Below are 19,778 nucleotides of genomic sequence, written 5' to 3' on the forward strand. Positions count from 1 at the left end.
GAGATTTGGAGATATTTTATCGGATACAACTCGTGCATAATACACTAATGTTTTTACAACATGTCTGATGTTTAACTGATGAAGCTTTCCTCAGACCTTGAATCCATAGAGGAGCGCATGGAGGTCTGTTCTCTGGTGTGAAGTTTTTTTGTTTTTTTCGGACCACATACCCCCCTCCCCCTTATGTTTTACCGTGCTGGTGATCTGTGATGACCCCCCTGAAAAATTGTCTCAAACAGTCTGAAATACCTCACATATGCTTAATTGATGCCTTTGGGATTATTTAGGAGTGTTTTTAAGGAAAAAAAAAATAGTTGGACCAAATTCTCATTTATTTTTCCAGACTACATAACCCCCCAGCATGTTTTACTGTGCTGGTAGTTGGTGACGATCCCCCTGAAAAGTGTTTTTTAAAAGTCTGAAATACCTCACATATGACTAATTGATGCATTTGGGATTATTTAAAAGTATTTTAAGCAAAATTAAAGTTGGACCAAAATCTCTGGGGTTTTTGGACTACAAGCTCCTCCTTTACGTTTAAAATCTCTGGGGTTTTTGGACCACAAGCTCCTCCTTTACGTTTTACCAAAATCTTGTTTTTTTTTCGGACCACATACCCCCCAGCATGTTTACTGTATCAGTGGTCGAAAATGACCCCCCCTGAAAAATTGTTTCAAACAGTCTGAAATACCTCACATACAACTAATTGATGCCTTTGGGATTATTTAGGAGTGTTTTAAGAAAAACAAAGTTGGACCAAATTCTTGTTTATTTTTTCAGACCACATACCTGGTAAGTGATGACCCCCTGAAAAATGGTTTCAAACAGTCTGAAATACCTCACATATGACTAATTGATGACTTTGTGATTATTTAAAAATACTTTTTAGCAAAAAAAAAAGTTGGACCAAAATCTCTGGGGTTTTTTGGACCACAAACTCCTCCTTTACATTTTACCAAAATCTCTTTTTTTTCGGACCACATACCCCCCCTTATGTTTTACTGTATCAGTGGTCGAAAATGACCCCCCTGAAAAATAGTTTCAGACAGTCTGAAATACCTCACATATGACTAATTGATACCTTTGGGATTATTTAGGAGTGTTATTAAGAAAAAAAAAAATAGTTGGACCAAATTCTCATTTATTTTTCCAGACTACATAACCCCCCAGCATGTTTTACTGTGCTGATGGTCTGTGACGATCCCCCTGAAAAATGTTTTTTAAAAGTCTGAAATACCTCACATATGACTAATTGATGCATTTGGTTTTATTTAAAAGTATTTTAAGCAAAATTAAAGTTGGACCAAAATCTCTGGGGTTTTTGGACCACAAGCTCCTTTACATTTTACCGTGCCGGTGGTCGGTGATGACCACCCTGAAAAATGGTTTTTAAAAGTCTGAAATACCTCATATATGACTAATTGATGCCTTTGGGATTATTCGGAAGTGTTTTTAAGCAAAAAAAAAAAAAAAAAAAAAAAAAAAAAAAAAATGGATCATAATCTCATTGTTTGTTTGATTTTTTTTTTTCGGACCACATCCCCCCTCCCCCCCTTTATGTTTTACTGTGCTGGTGGCCGGTGATGACCCCCATAGAAATACTTTTAAACAGTGTGAAAGACCTCGCATATGGCTAATTGATGCATTTGGGATTATTTAAAAGTGTTTTTAAGAAAAGAAAAAAAAAGTTGGACCAAAATCAAAATCTCGGTTTTTTTGTTTCGGAAACCAACCCCCCCCCCCCCCCCCCCCCCCCCCCCCTTTACATTTTACTGTATCGGTGGTCGAAAATGACCCCCCTGAAAAATGTTTTTAAACAGTCTGAAATATCTTATATATGACTAATTGATGCCTTTGGGATTATTTAGAAGTGTTTCTAAGCCAAATAAATAAATACATAAAAAAGTTGGACCAAAATGTCCTTTTTTCCGAACACAGACCCGACTTACCCACTAACCCACCCACTCCCACTCTCTTCCATTTTACTGTACGAGTGGTCGGTGATAACCGACAGCTGCTGGTGGACAGTGACAGGTGTGGGTTTGAGTAGGGGTGGGGGTTACCTGTCAAACTTGAACAGGTGTCCTGAGGTGATTCCACGAAGACCACAAAAAAAAACAAAAACTGTCCAGCGAAGCACGAAATATTACCGGAGAGTACATGGATATAAGTTAATTAATAATTAATTAACGAGTGTCTACGGGTTCAGAACCAAACTATCTTCATACAGGTTCCCGCCACCCACATAGTTTAGGACCCCGATAGGATCAAAGAGTCACCTTCGCTGTGCCTGCTCAAAAATCCGCAAAAATAATAAAAGAAAAAAAACAACAATTAAATAAATAGAAACACAGTTTTTTGAAAACAGTGTCTTGAACTTAAGTCATAAGCTTGCTTATTTTATTTTGATTTACAGTAGCATTTTATGGCTTTTATTAATTTTCAGGCCAAAATAAATCAGGTGATTAGCAATTGCTAGAACTGCTTCACATGTACAGAATATTATAATTGTATATGCTCTTTGCGACACTTTATTAAACAGCAAAACAGGAATCCAAATTTAACCAAAACTATTCAAAAACATTTATTCGTAAAATTTATTCTTATACAGTGTAACTTCTGTCTAAAAGAAGGAAAGTTCAATAAAAAAAATAAATAAATTAAACCTTTAAAGGCATTGATTTTAATGTTTACTTTATTATGTAAACCATTCTGACATCTGCCTCTCTAATCTCTATTTAATTGTTTAATGATATGGTATGTTTTGGTGATTATGTTTTTATGTATATTTGTTGATGTTTCCTGTGGTGGTCTCACTATGTGGATGTGTATGCCTGTGGAAAAGCTGCTACATTTGTTAATGGTTTTTAAGGAGGCAACATAGGTGGGGGGGCAAGTCAGATTTCCTACAAAGTGTTACAATAAGGAATCTTTACATTTATGGAGACGAGAATCTGCCAAGAAAGAGGATAGACTTGGTCTTATTGTGCCTGATGAAGAAGAGGAAGGGACGGTTGGCTGTGAAGTATATCTTCTCTTCAACACCCAATGTGTAGTACATGACCACAGATGCAGCTGCTTCTGTACCTTTCTCGTTCACATCCACAAAGGCCCTGTGTGTCATCGTAGACAGGAAGAGTCCCTTTTTCCCATTCATCCTTGACAGATCGGCCTTTTCCTCACAGAAAACATCCGTCATACCCATTTTAGCTAGGGGCATATTCATGTCGTAGCTCATCTCGAGTTTGAACTTCGGCACCGTTATGGAGATTTTGGTTGTGGTGCTCATGTTTCTCCTACTGGTCCATTCTTCCAGCTGTTCCCGAGTAAGCATGCTCTGAAGCTGGAATGTAACACAAACACTTTTCAGCATTTCACCAACAAAAGAGAGACAACTGTGGTTTTTATTACAAATTCATGGATGAGTGGCAGAGGAATAAATCAGATCCTTCACCCATATCAATGTGGGACTTTTACCTATAGCGCTATAGTAATAAACCCACACAGAAACTACTCCACTACAAGTACAAGATCTGCATTCAAAGCATTACTTAAAGGTACAATATGCAACTTACAGGAGTCATATCATCATTATAACCCATCGCCTCCAGGCACTTAGGGTAGAAAAGGGGTTAAATATGGTAGTGATGTTCCAAAGTGTCAACAGCCGGGGAAGTCACATGTCAGCACACAGAACTACCAAAACCACCAATGAATCACTACTATGTGTCCACCAGCGGCGGCTGCTCGTCTTTCAGACAGGGGAAGCTCATTGTCGGCTTACATCAAAACAAAACAAAAAAAAGTCAAGTTATTTAAACACACATTCGGCCCTCCGTTCCTTTTTAAGAAAATGCTCAGTGACCTTATCGTGCCAAGTAGGCGTCTTTTCCAGGGACTGGACCAGTGTCCTCTCTGCTTATATTGCCTTGGCCCAGTGTGTTGTGGGTGTAAGACTTCAGCCTTTTTAAACTACAGATGCTCCTTTCACTCCGACCTAGCCGACAGTATGATTGATTTAACTATCTACAAAACGATATTAAACTCAAACAAGAAATGATTAAATTATGTAACTGAAACAAGAAAACTGTGAAATTATGTTAAATTGAAACAAAAAAAGTACAATGAGTGTGTTTTATTTACAGTGCAAGAAATGAACGAGTAATTTCGTAGTGGTTTCTCTCTTGATTTCACAGCAGAATGTGTGACAGTATTAAACTGAACTGTGTCAGTGAAGGAGGAGATCTGAAAACAGCTGTCAATCAAATGGGATTCAGCCTTTCGACTGATCCTCCAATCAGCACGTGGGATTCTGGCGTCCAGCCCGGCCGAGCTCCGCCCACAGCTCCATTCACCCCCAGAGACGCCCGGTGTCCGGGGGCGGGACAACATTGTGGCATTTATCCAATTACCGTCCAGTTTTGAGGCAATGAAAAAAACTGTTCCACTCAGTCCCATTGAAGCCCAGAGACGCCCGCAGTCTACGGACAAATGCACTGAACAGAGATGTATGAGAAAACACAGACACGGGAATGGAGGAAAAGTGAACAACATCGTGTCCGTTGATTTGTGATAAAGCTGATTCTGAACGAAGTCATCTTTAAGATGAACGTGTTCTAACACATTTATAGTCAATAAAATGTCAACACAACCGTACATATTTAACCATTTAATTTCCGTAATTTTAGGGGAAGCCGGGCCTCCCTTGCAGTCTATGAGAAATCGCCACTGGTGTCCACAGTCTGTATAACTTACTGAATAAAGTATAAAGCTTATTGTTTACATCCATATAAAGGTATCATGAAATTTTCTTCTTCAAACTAAAAGCCCATAGCCACTTATTTTGACAGTCAGTCAGAATAACACTGTGTCCTATAGTGTCCATGTGCTGCATCAGCTGATAGTTTACATTATAGCTCTGTTATCTTAGCTGTTTTTGGACAAAAACAGCCACAGTAAAACCACAAATCACGTCTATTTCTGTACGGTTCGTGTTGTCAGAAGCTGCACTATAGATCTGTTTGGAATTAGAACTGCCACAGTTACTTCTGAACCATGGATATACAAACAGCCAACATAGCAAAGATAATAACATCACATAGTGACTTTATACCCTCATAAGCCTCATAATCAAACTCGCCATGTAGAAGAAACGCTGCCAATTCAGCATTAAATTCCATTCTTTTCATTTAGAGCTGTGTCCAGTGGTGAAAACAACAGTAATTGAAGCATTTATGACTTCTTTGATTCTACTTTTTTGATCCACTTCCTATTTCTTATAATGGGGAAATTTTTCAAAGTTGCACCAAATCCAGAATCAGATCTGGATGGAAATAATTTCAATACCTGGTGTTGACATCATCATAAAGAAGCTGTATACCAAGTTTGAAGTCAATCAGAACTGTAGTTTCGGAGAAAAAGACGATTGAAATTTTTGTAACGGACAACGGACAACGGACAACAGACGACATACGACGACGACGACGGAGGCCGCATGACAACAATAGCTTACGGCCTGTCAGCCGGTAAGCTAAAAACAGATGCGGAAATTTATAGTAAATATACCGGTAGGTTAATCCACATGATAGCAGCCTGTAAAATTACACCGTTGTCAGTGAAGGAGATTCAGACGTTTCTGTCCTTGGTGGTTGACGAAAAAAGTCAGCGTGAGCCTGACGGGGCAACACACAATGAGCAACTTCATCAGCAACTTTCTGAATATACGTCACGGAAGTTATGCGCTGCGCTGCTATGACGTCCAGGTACTCTACAGTCAGTAGTATCCTGTAATGGAAACGGTCTCCAGGAATAGTACCTGGTACCCGAGTCAAGTACAGCCGGTTCCACGTAGTGGAATCACAGTTTTCTTCACCGTGGGAGACCAGCAGAGTGGCTCACTACTTCCTCTAGTGGTCACATAAACCTGTCAGATTGTCGGTGTAAAAATGTTCAATGTATATCTCCACAGGCCAATACATTGGTGTATTTGGAGTAACTACAAGACTCTTTATTCTAAACAAAGTGGTCAGCTCATTTTTTAAACAGTTGAAAGTTGAAATACTACATATAGCCCTGGTTAATGTCTTGTAAATATTAGTTCCTCTTTGCAAAATTGTTTACACAGAGCAAAATAAAGTTCTACTACTACAACTACTTCAGACTGATAAATGTCAGACAGTTTATAATTTCATGTTTCTTGGAGCATGAACCTTGTGAAGAGGATCAGAGCCATCAGTGGATTTCTGAGGCAGCAGGATGACCATGCTGAGCTCCTTGTCCTTGTACGGCAGCTCCAGGATCTGCAGACCATGCTCAGAGATGCGGGTGTAGGGCATCTTTTTCTCCATGAACATCATCTCGACTCGTCTGGTTTCATTCTAAGACAGTAGTATAAAGTTCAAAGCTTAGGTTACTTCAGTCAGTTCATGTATTTAATTGTGTCATGTCGTTAAATTATGAAATATGTGCCTTCTGAACTATGTACATATTTGTATTTTTACAGTTAATGTTTATACATTTACAGTTTCACTTTGATGGTAACTGTTGAATCTGTTTATGTGTTTCACATGGGTTTAACCCCATATGCCTCACTTGATCCTGATTTGTTATGCAGTTATTGTTTATTGGCTATAAAGTCATCTAGGGGTCAGAAGTAAGGATGAAGGTGAAATAATGAAGTGTAAATGTATGCTGTATTGACGCATGTGAAGTTTGACAGTAAGCTTTGACTGCACTCTGAAGTTAATCCGTTTCCTTTCTCCACATTCTTCATGTCAGGGGTAACTCACCACCACCTCCCAAACCTACTCTTAACAGGCTGATCAGATAAAGATAAACTTGTTAATTGTTTTTCCAAACACTTCTATGTACAAAGTAGACAGAAGTTTTTACCTGATTGACCTCAAAGTCGCTTTCTCTGGTATCTTCTTCGCAAAACGGGTGCATCCAATTCCCTTTGAAGTAGATGGCACTGACAAGAGCCAGTCTTGTCATGGTATTGACAGCACCCGGCTGCAGAAGGTCCTTTATCTTTTCTGGAACAACACATGTAAAGCAACCACTGAAAAACAGGTTCCCATTACATTAGACAATGACATGTCTGAAAACCTCACTTAATATTGTTAAAATTTCACTTACTCTTCTTGAGAAATTTCAGATCGTTTTTGTTGATGTTATTCACATCTTTTGTTAAAGGATAGTTTATAGATGTACACATTTTCATACTATTAGTTTACTTTTTGCAATAAATCAAAGAGTAAAATTTGGAGTTATTATTTATAGGATATTATGCTTTTATTTTACTGGTCCGCTGGAGATCAAATTAGACTGTATGTGGCCCCTGGACTAAAATGAGTTTGACATATGCACTAGACATAGATCATGTTTTTTAATAGTTATAACAAAGGGTGAGGCAAAATAAGTCTTTACTTCAGCCTAAATCAGTAGTTCCCAACCTTTTTTGGCTCGTGACCCCATTTTAACATCAAAAATTTCTGGTGACCCCAGACATTCGAAACGGAGACTTTTTTTGGGGGGGCTAAAATTAATTTGCTTATGATCATGTAATAGTTTGCTATACTATGTTGCAAATAAACGTTAATTTTAGACAACATTTAGTCTATATAATGTATATTATTATGAACAGAGGCAGAAAAGCCAGGTGTAGTTTACTGCACAAAGTGAGAATTTTATTTTCCTTGGTCAGGATATGTACAGTCAGTCCAGCTTGGATTTACAAGGCTGACAATTAATACTGAACAAACAAGAACTCAAACTATGAATTATGAAAGAGCTGCAGCATCTGAAACCGACCACAATGAACATTTGACAGATAAACAGTACCACAGTGCTTCAGTTTCAGCTTCAGAGGTTGTCATGTCTTTTATGGATTGAGATTGTCTCTCTCAACTCACCATATATTGTTTATTAGTAAGTTTTTATTTTTATCGATTACTAGAAATTTCAGGCAACCCCATTTGAATTCCAGGTGACCCCACGTGGGGTCCTGACCCCAAGGTTGAAAAACATTGGCCTAAACCCTTTCGGTCACATTGTATATGGAACAATGGATATGTTGTTTTTGTTTGTTGTTTAAAGTCATTAATGACCAAATAAACTACTACTACTACAATAAATGTCTGAAAATCCTCACTTTCTGTCTGCTCTTCGACCCAGGTGTTTATCTCCGCTCTGCAGGCTTCTGGAGCTCCAATGAAATCGACAGCCTTCAGCTCTGCGTTGTAGTACTTCTGTGTGGCTTCAAGGAATTCCTGCAGAGAGTGGAGGACTTCTGTTCAGTTAAATTAACTTAGAGAAAGCATTGAGCTGGTGTGTAAATATACAGAACTCACAGAGAGGAAGTTGGAGGTAGTTTCTCCGTAAAGACGACTGGCTAGTTTCAGGGTGTATGATCCAGATTTCATGTGAATTATGTGGTTTAGTTTCTCAAATTCTGCATGGATGTCTTCAGCTGAGCTAAATGAGAGGACCTGAGGAAATATAGATCATCAGATGTTGGACATTTAATAAAAAAAAACAAAGCCATTAGGGCAATTGAAAAATCTTTAACCTAAGCTACTTTTTTTTGCCATAAATCTAACATTTTGATAATAAACAACGATTTTAAATTAAATAACAACCATAGGCTCTGTCATTTCAATACATGCATGTTTTTTTTATTTGCCTGCTTTAACATGTAAAATACTTTCTGTATGTTATGTGTCTTGTACTTCATGATAACTGTCATTTTCAGTCAGTTTTAATGTTTCTGTGTATGCTTTCCAAACTGCAAAAGGCTCACGAACGTACTGTTTTTCTGTGAAACAACAGAAGACAAAAGAATTTGACTTCACTGAATTACTGGAGTATAAAGCTGTCACATTTTGGTACATTTCTTATACCAACTTTTTAGATGTTTTTTATTATATATTTTATCATCAACTGACAGTGATCTCGAAAATATTCTTTGTGACTCATTCTAGATGAGTTTATCCATCCATTCATCCATCCATTATCTGACGCTTATCCGGGCCGGGTCATTGGGGCAACAGTCTAAGTAGGGATGCCCAGACTTCCCTCTCCCCAGACACCTCCTGCAGCTCTTCTGGGGGGACCCCAAGGCGTTCCCAGGCCAGCTGAGAGACACAGTCTCTCCAACGTGTCCTAGGTCTTCCCCAAGGCCTCCTCCTGGCGGGACAAGCCCGGAACACCTCCCCAGGGAGGCGTCCAGGAGGCATCCGAAACAGATGCCCGAGCCACCTCAGCTGGCCCCTCTCGATGTGGAGGAGCAGCGGCTCTACTCCGAGCTCCTCCCTGGTGACTGAGCTCCTCACCCTATCCCTAAGGCTGTACCCAGCCACCCTACAGAGGAAACTCATTTCGACCACTTGTATCCGGGATCTTGTCCTTTCGGTCATGACCCAAAGCAAGCCCCTATGAAGACAAAACACCTAAGGATCATGATGTCGCCCGGTACAGCGCAGCCGGGGCCCCACCCTGGAGCCAGGCCTGGGGTTGGGGTTTGTAAGCGACCGCCTGGTGGCCGGGCCTTTACCCATGGGGCCCAGCCCGAAAGAGCGACATGGACCCACCCTCCAGTGGACTCACCACCCACCGAGGGAGCCATAGGGGCCGTGTGCAATGTGGATTGGGTGGCAGTCGACGGCAGGGGGCTCGACGACCCGATCCCTGGACACAAAGTCTAGCTCTAGATGAGTTTATTGAGGTTAAAATACAGTCAGTTCCATAAACCTCAATCAAAATTCCTAAAGCTACTTCCTTAAAGCTCAAAGGTTTCATGCAGTCACAGAAGATTGCATTTTGCAACACAGTCAGCTCTATAAATGTTTGGACAGTGACACAAGTTTTCTTTTACACCACTATAGTAGATCTGAAATGAAACAATGAAAATATGATTGAGATATGGGCTTTCAGTTTTATTTCAAGGGGTTTAACGAAAATATTGTTCTAAGCGGCATGTTTCCTGGTTATTCGATGGCTGTTTGTGTGATCGTCCACATGTGGCGGTACTGAACTGTGTGCTCACCTGTGCCATCTGAGCAGCAGTGTTTCCTTTAGCTCCCAGATAAACCATCGCCAGAGAAAAGCTAATGTTCAGCGGGGAGAAAAAAATGTTTCCATTGGGGTTGTCTTGGCTCAGAGTGCGGAGCAGCTCCAAAGCAAAATCTGTGTTTGCGCTGGAAATGGCTGATATTGGGTTTCCCTGTGAACATGCATTTAGTTAGTATTAAGAAAAAAACACACACACACACATTTTCTTGGCTGCTGCATTCAAGAATACATTCTACAAGTGCTGCTACTGTTGTTATTGCTGCTCAACAGTTATTCTATTTTATATTTTTTATTGTATTATTGCATTGAACAGATCAGTGTGAGGATACAAAATGACTTTCTCCAACTAAACAGAGGTAGAACTGAAGTTATTATCTATAGGCTGCAGAGGAAAAGAGAAAGTGTCAGCAGTCACCTCAAGTCTTTTTCTCTCAAATCTAAGAATCAGGTTAGAAATCTAGGGGTAATCATTGACTTCAGACCTGAATTTTAACAGCCACATTAATTCAGTTTATCATCTCAAAAACATACTTCCAGAATCAAAGGGATAATACATGTCTATATGTATGGAGTATTTCAATTTAAATCTACAAAAACCCATTCATCCCAACATCCATCAGACTGCTAAAACACTAACATCCATCAGAGTAATAAGCTACAAGGTGCAATAATATCATACCTGTATGTGCAATACACATCTGTGCAATAACTTATTTATGAATATGCATACACGTATGTATATATTATGTGCAAGTCTATTTATCTGGTAACCCTCTATTTTATTCTGTTGGCTCTTCTTATTCTGTCCACCTGTAAACTGGAGCTGAACGGAGTCCAAGAAAAATTTCCCCATGGGGACAATAAAGTATATCTTATCTTATTATATAAATACTTTGTTTTTCTCCTTATATGTTTTGTTTCACAGGTATATATTTTGTTTTCTGCCTTTCCTGCACTTTATTTTTGTATTAGAAAAATCAAATTTCCCTATGGTGGGATCAACGAAGTCTATCTTATCTTATCTTAAACCAGATTTGGAGAGACTCATCCATGCATTTATGTCTAGCAGGTTAGATTACTGTAAAGGCTCTAAAGCTTTAAAACAACTGCAATACGTTCACAACGCTGCTGTATGTGTCCAGGATGTATGACCACATCCTGTTCTCAGACCTCTGCACTGACTTCCTGTTTGTCTTGACTTTAAAACAGCACTGCTTGTGTATAAGTCTCTTCATGGGTTAGTACGGTACATCTGACATGCTAGTGCCACATGAACCATCTCGGACTCTCGGAATTTCAGGGAAACACTGTCAAAGTCAGGACTAAATAGGGAGAAGTAATGTTTTAGTTTTATGCTGCCAAAATCTGGAATAGTCTCTGTGATGATATTAAAAAAGCCCAAACTCTGATAACATTAAAGTTCAAACTGAAAACATTTCTTTTTAGCATGTATATGGCCACTGAAATACTTTTATTTACTTTTATTTTAACTTTTAAATTTGACTTTTAATATTGGATTATTTTACAATTTTTAAACTTTATTTTTGTGTATGTATTTATAACTTGTCTTTTAAACTTGCTTTGCCTTATTTATCACAGCACGTAAGGCATCGAGCAGCTAAAACACTGACTGCATTTCTTTTAGTTTGAAAATCAACAAACACAAAAGAGTTCAGGAAAAACATCTGAAGTAAATGACATTATCATATGTGAAGGAGTAACACCTTGAATATCAATGCACAAATAAAGTCGAGGATCCAGCAATATAACAAAAGGAGGATAAAAAAGAGAGGAGAGAGGACATATTCACATGAGAATTTCTAAGTTATGCGTAGAGGTGCTACATGATTACTCTACATCACAGGTGTCGAACATGCGGCCCGGGGGCCAAATGCGGCCCGCCAAAGGTTCAATCCGGCCTGTTGGATGAATTTGCAAAGTGCAAGTTAGAGCATCAAACTCAAAAATAATATCATAATAACCTATAAATAATGACAACACCAATTTTTTTCTCTGATGTAGTGCAAAAAACATTAAATTATGAAAATGTTCACATCAACAAACTGTCTTTTAACAATAAAATATGAATAACCTAAAATGTCTGAAGTAAATTAAGTGCAATTTTAACAATATTCTGCCTATTACTGAATGTTTTGTGCCTTTGTAGATCTGATCTGTAATGCACATGTATAAACGATAAGCCGAGGCAGAATACTGATAAAATTGTACTTATATTTCTTAACAAATTTCTTTCTTTTTTTCAGGTTATTCACATTCTTTTTGTTTGGATAGTTTGTAAATGTAAATACTGGCATAACTGAATGTTACTTTTTGCACTAAAACAGTTTGGAGTTGTCATTATTTATTGGCTATCATGCTATTATTTTACTGGTCCGGCCCACTTCAGATAAAATTGGGCTGAATGTGGCCCCCCGAAGAAAATGAGTTTGACATCCCTGCTCTACATAGTTCTAGAGTAAACAGTGGCTGGTAAAGAAGGGGAAAATGTGATGGCATACTGAAAAAACAGCCTTCACGGAGTTCATCCAGTGTGAAAACATGGTAGGCCCAGGTAGTCCAAATGGTGCACAACAGAATATTACCTGCTGAATAAGAGAGAATAAACATTTTTTTAAAAATCATTTCAACATATATAGGTGGTCCATTGGTGATATTCTGTGGAATAAAATCAGTGTACAGAAGTCAGCACACCATCAAAAGACAAGAAGGAACACAGAAACTGCACTCAACAGTCAAAACGACTCAGTCAAACAAAGGTTTATTTTACTTGTGTTACGCCCCGGCCTAGAGGTTCACCAGGGCGAACATAATATGCTCACTTTTGCCCCCTCCCAGCTCCCAAGCACACACGTCAGTCGAAACTAAAATTCACAATGTTTATTTTTATATCAACTAAGGAAGGGTTAGGGGAGGGAGCGGCTAAAATAACAAACAAAATATCTTCTCTACAGTTCAAACTAAATTACCTATTCAAAATAAATGCAAGAAATAAAATACACTAAACTAACCTAAACTCCCTAATTCAAAACAGGAGAAAAGGTGAAACAAAAAAGAGCCGACCTCCCCTACCAGAAAAAGGATCAAATTTACAAAACATCTATTTACACCAATATACAATTGAATTATCACACAAACACACGAAGACTGACGGTCACACACACGGAACACAGGGCTGAGAGCTGGCAGGAGGCAAGAGAGAGGACCAACTGAAGCTCCAGGGCCATTTTTAAAGGGGCTGGGCAATCACCCTCCACCAATCTGCTTCCTGCAAAACAAAGACACAAAAGGGCACAGCACACCTACAGGACAGGGGAGAACACACACACACTAAACAGAACATATATACACAGAACACCAATAGATAAATTATGACCCAGGGTCATAACACCTGAATGCTGTCGATCCTCCCTCTTCTGTCTTAACCCTTTAGACCCTAAGCCTAAAATGATCCACCTGGACTTTTTTTTTTCTTATTTGAACTAAAAGGTTAGAAAATATGCTGTGAGTGAGTCAGTTTGCCCATTTTTCCAGAGCCTTTTTTCCCCAAATATTTCAAAATCTAGCAATCATTTACAATTTACTGCATGTTATAATTCTGCTAAAATGGCTTCTTCTCCAGCTTCTAGTACAGGCATGAAGGAAATAACCGTAATGACCCAATAAAACCTTTAAAGCGCAACGTCTCAGGTATCAGAAATGTTTCCAGTTGCATAAACAGTGAAAGTTACAGCCATCCAAACTGCATATGCGCAGTGTGCGTCAGCGATGACATGTCAGGTTTTAAAGAGTTAAATCATAAAATCCTATCAGCCACCCTATCAGTTGTCCTCACTGTGTTGTTATGTGTGTTTTTATGATGTTTTGCTGTTTTGTCAGCTGTCTCTCTCGTCACCTGCCTAGGGACTACAGATGGAAATTAGCACTGCTGCTACAAGCTGGCATATTTACAGCTGCAATTGTTGTAGATGTTCATTAATATGCACTGTCCCTAATAAAGAAAGAAAGAAAGAAAGAAAGGTCCAACCTGTAGGCCTAAAGATCAGCTGCAGCAGATTCACTGATGCTAACTGTAAAGACTAACATGTTCATATTTGTCATATATAGAAATTAAATGCATAACACATAAACCTGACATTTCAAATGTAAAAATTATGAAAATGAGTATGTGCTGGGAAAAAAAAACAAACAAACATGGGTATGGTAAACCTTTTTTTCATAGGGTATATAAAGGCAGAACCAGAATTATCAAAAAAAAAAAAAAAAAAAAAAAACAGGCCAAAATAGGCTCAGATTTATTAGATTTAAACAAAACAGAAGTAAAGAGTGTAAAATAAATCATACATTAAGTCAGTGGTCCCCAACCTTTTTTGTACTACGGACCAGTTTCATGCATGAAAATGTTCCGCGGACCGGGTAGAGGTACGGGGGTTCCAATAACAAAAACCTTTGTCAGCTCAGAGCATGTGATCTGAAACACTTACACTGTATATCAGACAATTCCAATGATTCTACAGTAGAATATCAACTCACCCTAATGCAGAACCAGTCAGAACCCTGGACTTGTTTCCCTGCAACTAGACGGTCCCATCTGGGGCTGATGGGGACACACAGTCCAGGTGTGTTCCATAGATCCAGTCTACTACTGTGGAACTGTCATCGCACAAAACCCAGACACACAAAATGATGAGGTTGGAAACAGAAGGACTTCCAGGGCTTTTGTGGCGATATCCGCATGTTCTGCTTTGACTTGACTCCAGAATGTGTCCAGACTTGATTGTTGGTTGCGCCTTTTTCCCCGCCTGATTTTAACTATGAACTGTATCTAAGTAAAGATCTGGAAGAGACGCCTCTGAGTCAAAGATGAGATGAGCCAGTCAGTCTTCAAAGCCGTACAAGTGTTTATTTGCAAGCACAAGATAAACACAAGGAGACCCACCCGGGAATGGTCTGAAGGGTAGCTGAGAAATCCCCATCTTTTATACAGCTCTCTGGAGCTCAGGGCGTCATTTCCCGCAAACCCGAGCTCCTCCTTTCAAATTCCCCTTTCCTGAACGTTTGTCTCTATTAGGTATTATCATTTAGAAATAACCGTGTCTGGTGGCCAATTTATGCCTTTTTTATATATGATTTCCCAGACCAGGCCTAAGCCTGTCTCCTCAAGGTAACCAGGCCATATATCACCCCCCATTATGCTCTTCTTACTGTCTCCACCCGTTCCTGATTATGCTCATTATATGTCCCTAAGTGAGTTTGCAATATGCAGACACTCTTAGGTCATTGTCCAAATGGAATTAGATCATTTACACACCATATTACTGCCTTCTGAGCTCATCTCACAGCCAGTTTTATTTTTCATCAAATGCACAGAGGTTTGAAGTTGTCTCAAACATGGATGGATATGTCGGAGCAGTTTGGAGGAGCTTGTGTGTCACCTGTTGGGATGAACCTGGAACTGAGGCAGGAATCCTGATATTTCCTTCTAAATGCATCTTCCTGTGTGCAGACAGTCTGTGAGCCTTCTGCTGCACCATCGTTTCCTCATTTCTTCCTGAAAAAGTTCTCCAGTGACTTTTGTTTTTGGCTCATTTCTTTAGCTTGTGTTACTACTGATTCATAAAACAGTTGCAATGGCAAAATTACTTATATCCATACATATTCATATATATTTTCATATATTTCATATATCATATAGGCTTCTAACTCTATTTCAGATATCTTCATGTCACTGTGTATTATAGAGCAGTTTGGACCTCTTTTGTGTTGTGTCCAGAGTAGAAGGCCAAACCAACATTTCTCACAGGAGTCTTATCTCTAAGTTCCTGACACTAACCAAGACACTTTCGACACATCATAATTTTCTCATGGGAGACAGAAGACTACAGTGTGATTTGTATTTTTGGGTTCAGACCGTCTCACTCTTTTGTCTGAGTGATATCTCTTTCTATGGAGCTCCAAATAAAGTGATTTCTTTGGCACTGAACGTTTGAACTGACCCTTCATTTTTGAAGACGAATTAGTAGAGGATTATTTTTCCATAACACGGTGTACCTGAATTTAGCGGTTGTGAGGCGAAGGCGGAAACGGTCGCTTTTCAAAATAAAATCTCCGGAAGACTAATGGAAAAAAAATGCTTTAATATTAACCACAAGTTGTTGTTTTTTTTCTTTGCGGCCCGATACCAAATGATCCACGGACCGGTATCGGTTCGGGGACCGGGGGTTGGGGACCACTGCATTAAGTAGAAAAACGAAGAAACTTCCCTTTGTTTATCAAAGAAGAAGGAGATGGACAGTGAAACAGATGTGTTCAGTTACCTGAGGCTCTTCTGTCGGATGTGAAACTCTGTCCCAGTTTGTTTGTCGTTGACAGACCGTGTACAACCGGAGATATAACAGCTATGATGAGATTACATATGATACTGCCATAGGAATATTTAGGTCATTTATTGCCGTGGAAAAGCGGTTCAAATACTTCCGTGAACGGAAAATCTAATTTTCCCGTCACACTCTCTGACAGTCAGACTTACAGGGCTAACCACAGAACAATGCGCACAGATCTGCACCTTTTATTTAGTACAGAACTGGATCAGTACTTTGTCCCTCAACTTGTGCAGATATAATTGGTTGAATCCCTCGTCTGTCAACTTTGACCAACCAATAGACACTCTGGAATCACTAAGGCCCTGCCTATCACAGTTTTATTTGGAGGAGTAAGGGGAAAGACAGAAACAGACCTGCTGAAAATATGAAAAAGAAAAAATAATGAAATGAATGTAAATATTATGTAAATACTGTAAATATTATGTGCTTAATTCAATTAAATGCAAAAAAAAAACAAAACCCTTTGTGTCAAGGGGGCATTTTAAAGGCACATGTGAGCACCATGACTACATGACAGTTTTAAATAACCAAATAAATGTTAAAAAAAAAAAAAATTAAAGGTAAAAAGAAAATAATATAATTTATAATAATGATTAATAAAAACGTTTTACAACAAAATACTGCTCGTCTGCATCATGTTATTCCTTTCTCATTTGTACACATATAATGAAGCTTGACATGTAATACGAATTATATTTACGCTAAAAAATTAAATAGCTAAGTGTTAAATTTAGATATTTTATACACTTATTGCTTTATTCATATATTTCACTATTTTTGTGAAGGTAAGTCTTTGGTAAACCTATATCAAGCACCAAAACACGTTGTCTACATGTTTTCACAAGAGATTTGAACATTTGTAACAGTCTGACTTCAGACTAAGTATTTGGGCTGAATTAATTCTTTTTACAGTGTTCTAGCTGTAACGCACGTAGACTCAAGGATCTCAGGAAGAGACTGTTGTTCCAAAATTTTTCATATTTGTTCCACCGGAAGTGTACCTCCGCGAAATTAGGAAACGTCTACATGATGCAAAGGACAAAGATGGTGTCTCTTTATCTGCCCAGGACCCCAACAGAATCTACAGAGGTAAGGTAAAAACCCCAACTGTTGGGAGATGGGGGTTCACTACATTTTAAAAGGACTTACCACTTGAAGTCGGTGTCGGGGGAACACAACAGGAGAATGAAGAAAAAGTCACCAAAAGAAGGGTTGAGTTTTTAAAAAAGGTTAGTCCAGAATCTGGTTTATTAAAAACAGCAAAAGTTTACAAAAATCAAAACTTGTGAATTATCAGAGAAGGCAGTTTACCACTAGTTTCTCTATAAAACACACACTTGTCAAAATCAAGGAAAAAGGAGCACACACATTTCGTTACAGAGAGAAAAAGCAAAAAAGCCCACTTACGTAGGTCAATAAGAGTTTCCTTTGTTTCTTTTTATAGTCTTTAGTGACTCTTGGAGACTCCCATTATTCAATGATGTTATTCGTCATAGGCTTATTATTGGTTAATCATAGTTAGTGGGCAGAACATGTCAGTCACTCCATAAGCTAATTCTAAGAAAAGCACATGCTTTTGCATGTGCAAGCTTTTGCTTAGCACCTACATTGTTAGGCTAGCATGTCTTGACCACAAAAATCCCCTAGTTCATATTCTGTTTGTTCTACTCTACGCTCTTTACCACAACTACTTTCTAAAGCTGTAAAAAATAGATCTTTTAGGTAGAATATGACCTCTGCTCTGAGTTCATCGCAGGCAGGTTTTAGTTCAATCAAAACCACACACATGAAGCAAACCTGACTGTTCAGTACCTCTTAAAATAAAAATACAAGATGCAGTTGGAAAATATAACTCCGAATAACTTAAGACTTGCAAAATTAAAAAGACTCTTCAAGCAAAACAACTTTGTAATGTAAAGATTAAGCAGACATCTAATGATGTTACTTTTCCTCTCCTCCATTTTGGTTCATGAGGCATGATGTATGATATTCACCTGACATTGTAAAATTTAAAGTCACATTCAACTACCACTTAATACAACCCGTTTAACATAGCAAAAAAAAAAGGGTCTCAGAATTCATAAAGCTGAGATTGTCCTGAGCATTTAATATAAAACACTTGGGTATTGTGTTATTTATAGGTACCCCAAAAAGGTGAATTGAAGAAACTGTAAAAATCAAGAATACCGAGACCTCTGAGGGTTAACCTCACAATTTGACATGTTTTTAAGCAACTCTGTCCCACACAAGGATTTAGACACGACACATACTTTTGTATAAAATATTTATTTTGCTCAGTACCAATACAGAGTAGAAAACTTTAAACTTTTACACCTAAAGAAATAAATGACATTCATGATGATCATTAAAATGTTTGATTAAAATCCCCAAGTGTAATCTTCTTCTAAATAACAGAATGATAAAGAGTAACTTAATTATTTTACTTTTCAGTACTGGATTTGTCTTCCATGGATATGAAGTAATCAGAAAAAAAGAAAATTATATGAAACCATTGTCCAGCCAGGTAATAAGCCTAACCTACAGTTTTCTTTAAATGCCAAATTAGCAGTTTTACATGACAGTGTTCCCTCTAGTCCAGGCATGTCCAAAGTCCGGCCCGGGGGCCAAACACGGCCCACGGTCAGATTTTATACGGCCCACAGCTTAGGTTTTAGAATGTATTATTTATGGCCCGCTTGGACTGTTGAACCGAGCACATGAATCATAAAAGGTTCAAAATGCAGTTTCTGCTTTCACCACTTTAACTCTATCTGGCTCTGTGACTTTGCTGTGAACCCTTTTCGCTAATTTCTAACCATGGCACCTGTAAATAAAAAAAGGAAAGTTGACAGTGAAGGCCGCCGCTTCCAGGAGAGATGGGAATTACAGTTTTTTTTCACTGAAAATCGAAAATTGTGTTTGCCTAATTTGTCAAGAGACTGTTGCGTTGTTTAAGGAATTCAATGTAAAGAGACACTAGCAGACAAAACATGCTAATGCATACGACAAGCTAGCAGGGAGTGAGTGCTCCGAAAAAGTGAAGCAAATTCCAGCTGCTTTAAACTCAACAGTGACTCTTCATGTGAACCTGTGAGTTCAATGAATTCACCACCAAGGCAGGCTACCAAGTTGCCAGGTTAGTTGCCTATAACTGCTGGTGTTATGCACTTATAGATGTGACACAAAATATTACTTTCTGAATGATTTTGTGAAAGAAAAGAGTAAGAGTCATATGTTTTCATCTTAAATGTTAACAGACTTTGCATTACTGAATAATATATGAGTAATGATTACTCAAATAAGTCA

At 38.5% G+C, this 19,778-nt stretch overlaps 1 protein-coding gene across 5 annotated transcripts; it reads right to left on the reverse strand.

The window, feature by feature from the left end:
* Positions 1 to 2,388: 2,388 nt before the first annotated feature.
* Positions 2,389 to 17,840, reverse strand: LOC115418438 (leukocyte elastase inhibitor-like). Of its 5 annotated transcripts, none has more exons than XM_030132916.1 (8): positions 17,622 to 17,840; positions 12,591 to 12,677; positions 10,046 to 10,222; positions 8,352 to 8,489; positions 8,153 to 8,270; positions 6,892 to 7,034; positions 6,210 to 6,377; positions 2,389 to 3,343 (listed from the first exon to the last, which is right to left on the reverse strand). In XM_030132916.1, exons 2-8 carry the CDS (start codon positions 12,630 to 12,632, stop codon positions 2,939 to 2,941), a joined length of 1,191 nt encoding a protein of 396 aa, XP_029988776.1. In that variant the 5' UTR covers positions 12,633 to 12,677; positions 17,622 to 17,840; the 3' UTR covers positions 2,389 to 2,938. The 5 variants fall into 5 exon arrangements, with proteins under 5 accessions (XP_029988776.1, XP_029988779.1, XP_029988777.1 ...); XM_030132919.1 differs by lacking the exon at positions 17,622 to 17,840 and adding an exon at positions 16,407 to 16,608 and having other exon boundaries at positions 12,591 to 12,674; XM_030132917.1 differs by lacking the exon at positions 17,622 to 17,840 and adding an exon at positions 16,407 to 16,608.
* Between the last annotated feature and the right edge of the window lie 1,938 nt (positions 17,841 to 19,778).

This window comes from Sphaeramia orbicularis, chromosome 4, assembly GCF_902148855.1.
Source record: "Sphaeramia orbicularis chromosome 4, fSphaOr1.1, whole genome shotgun sequence".
Classification (NCBI taxonomy): domain Eukaryota; kingdom Metazoa; phylum Chordata; class Actinopteri; order Kurtiformes; family Apogonidae; genus Sphaeramia; species Sphaeramia orbicularis.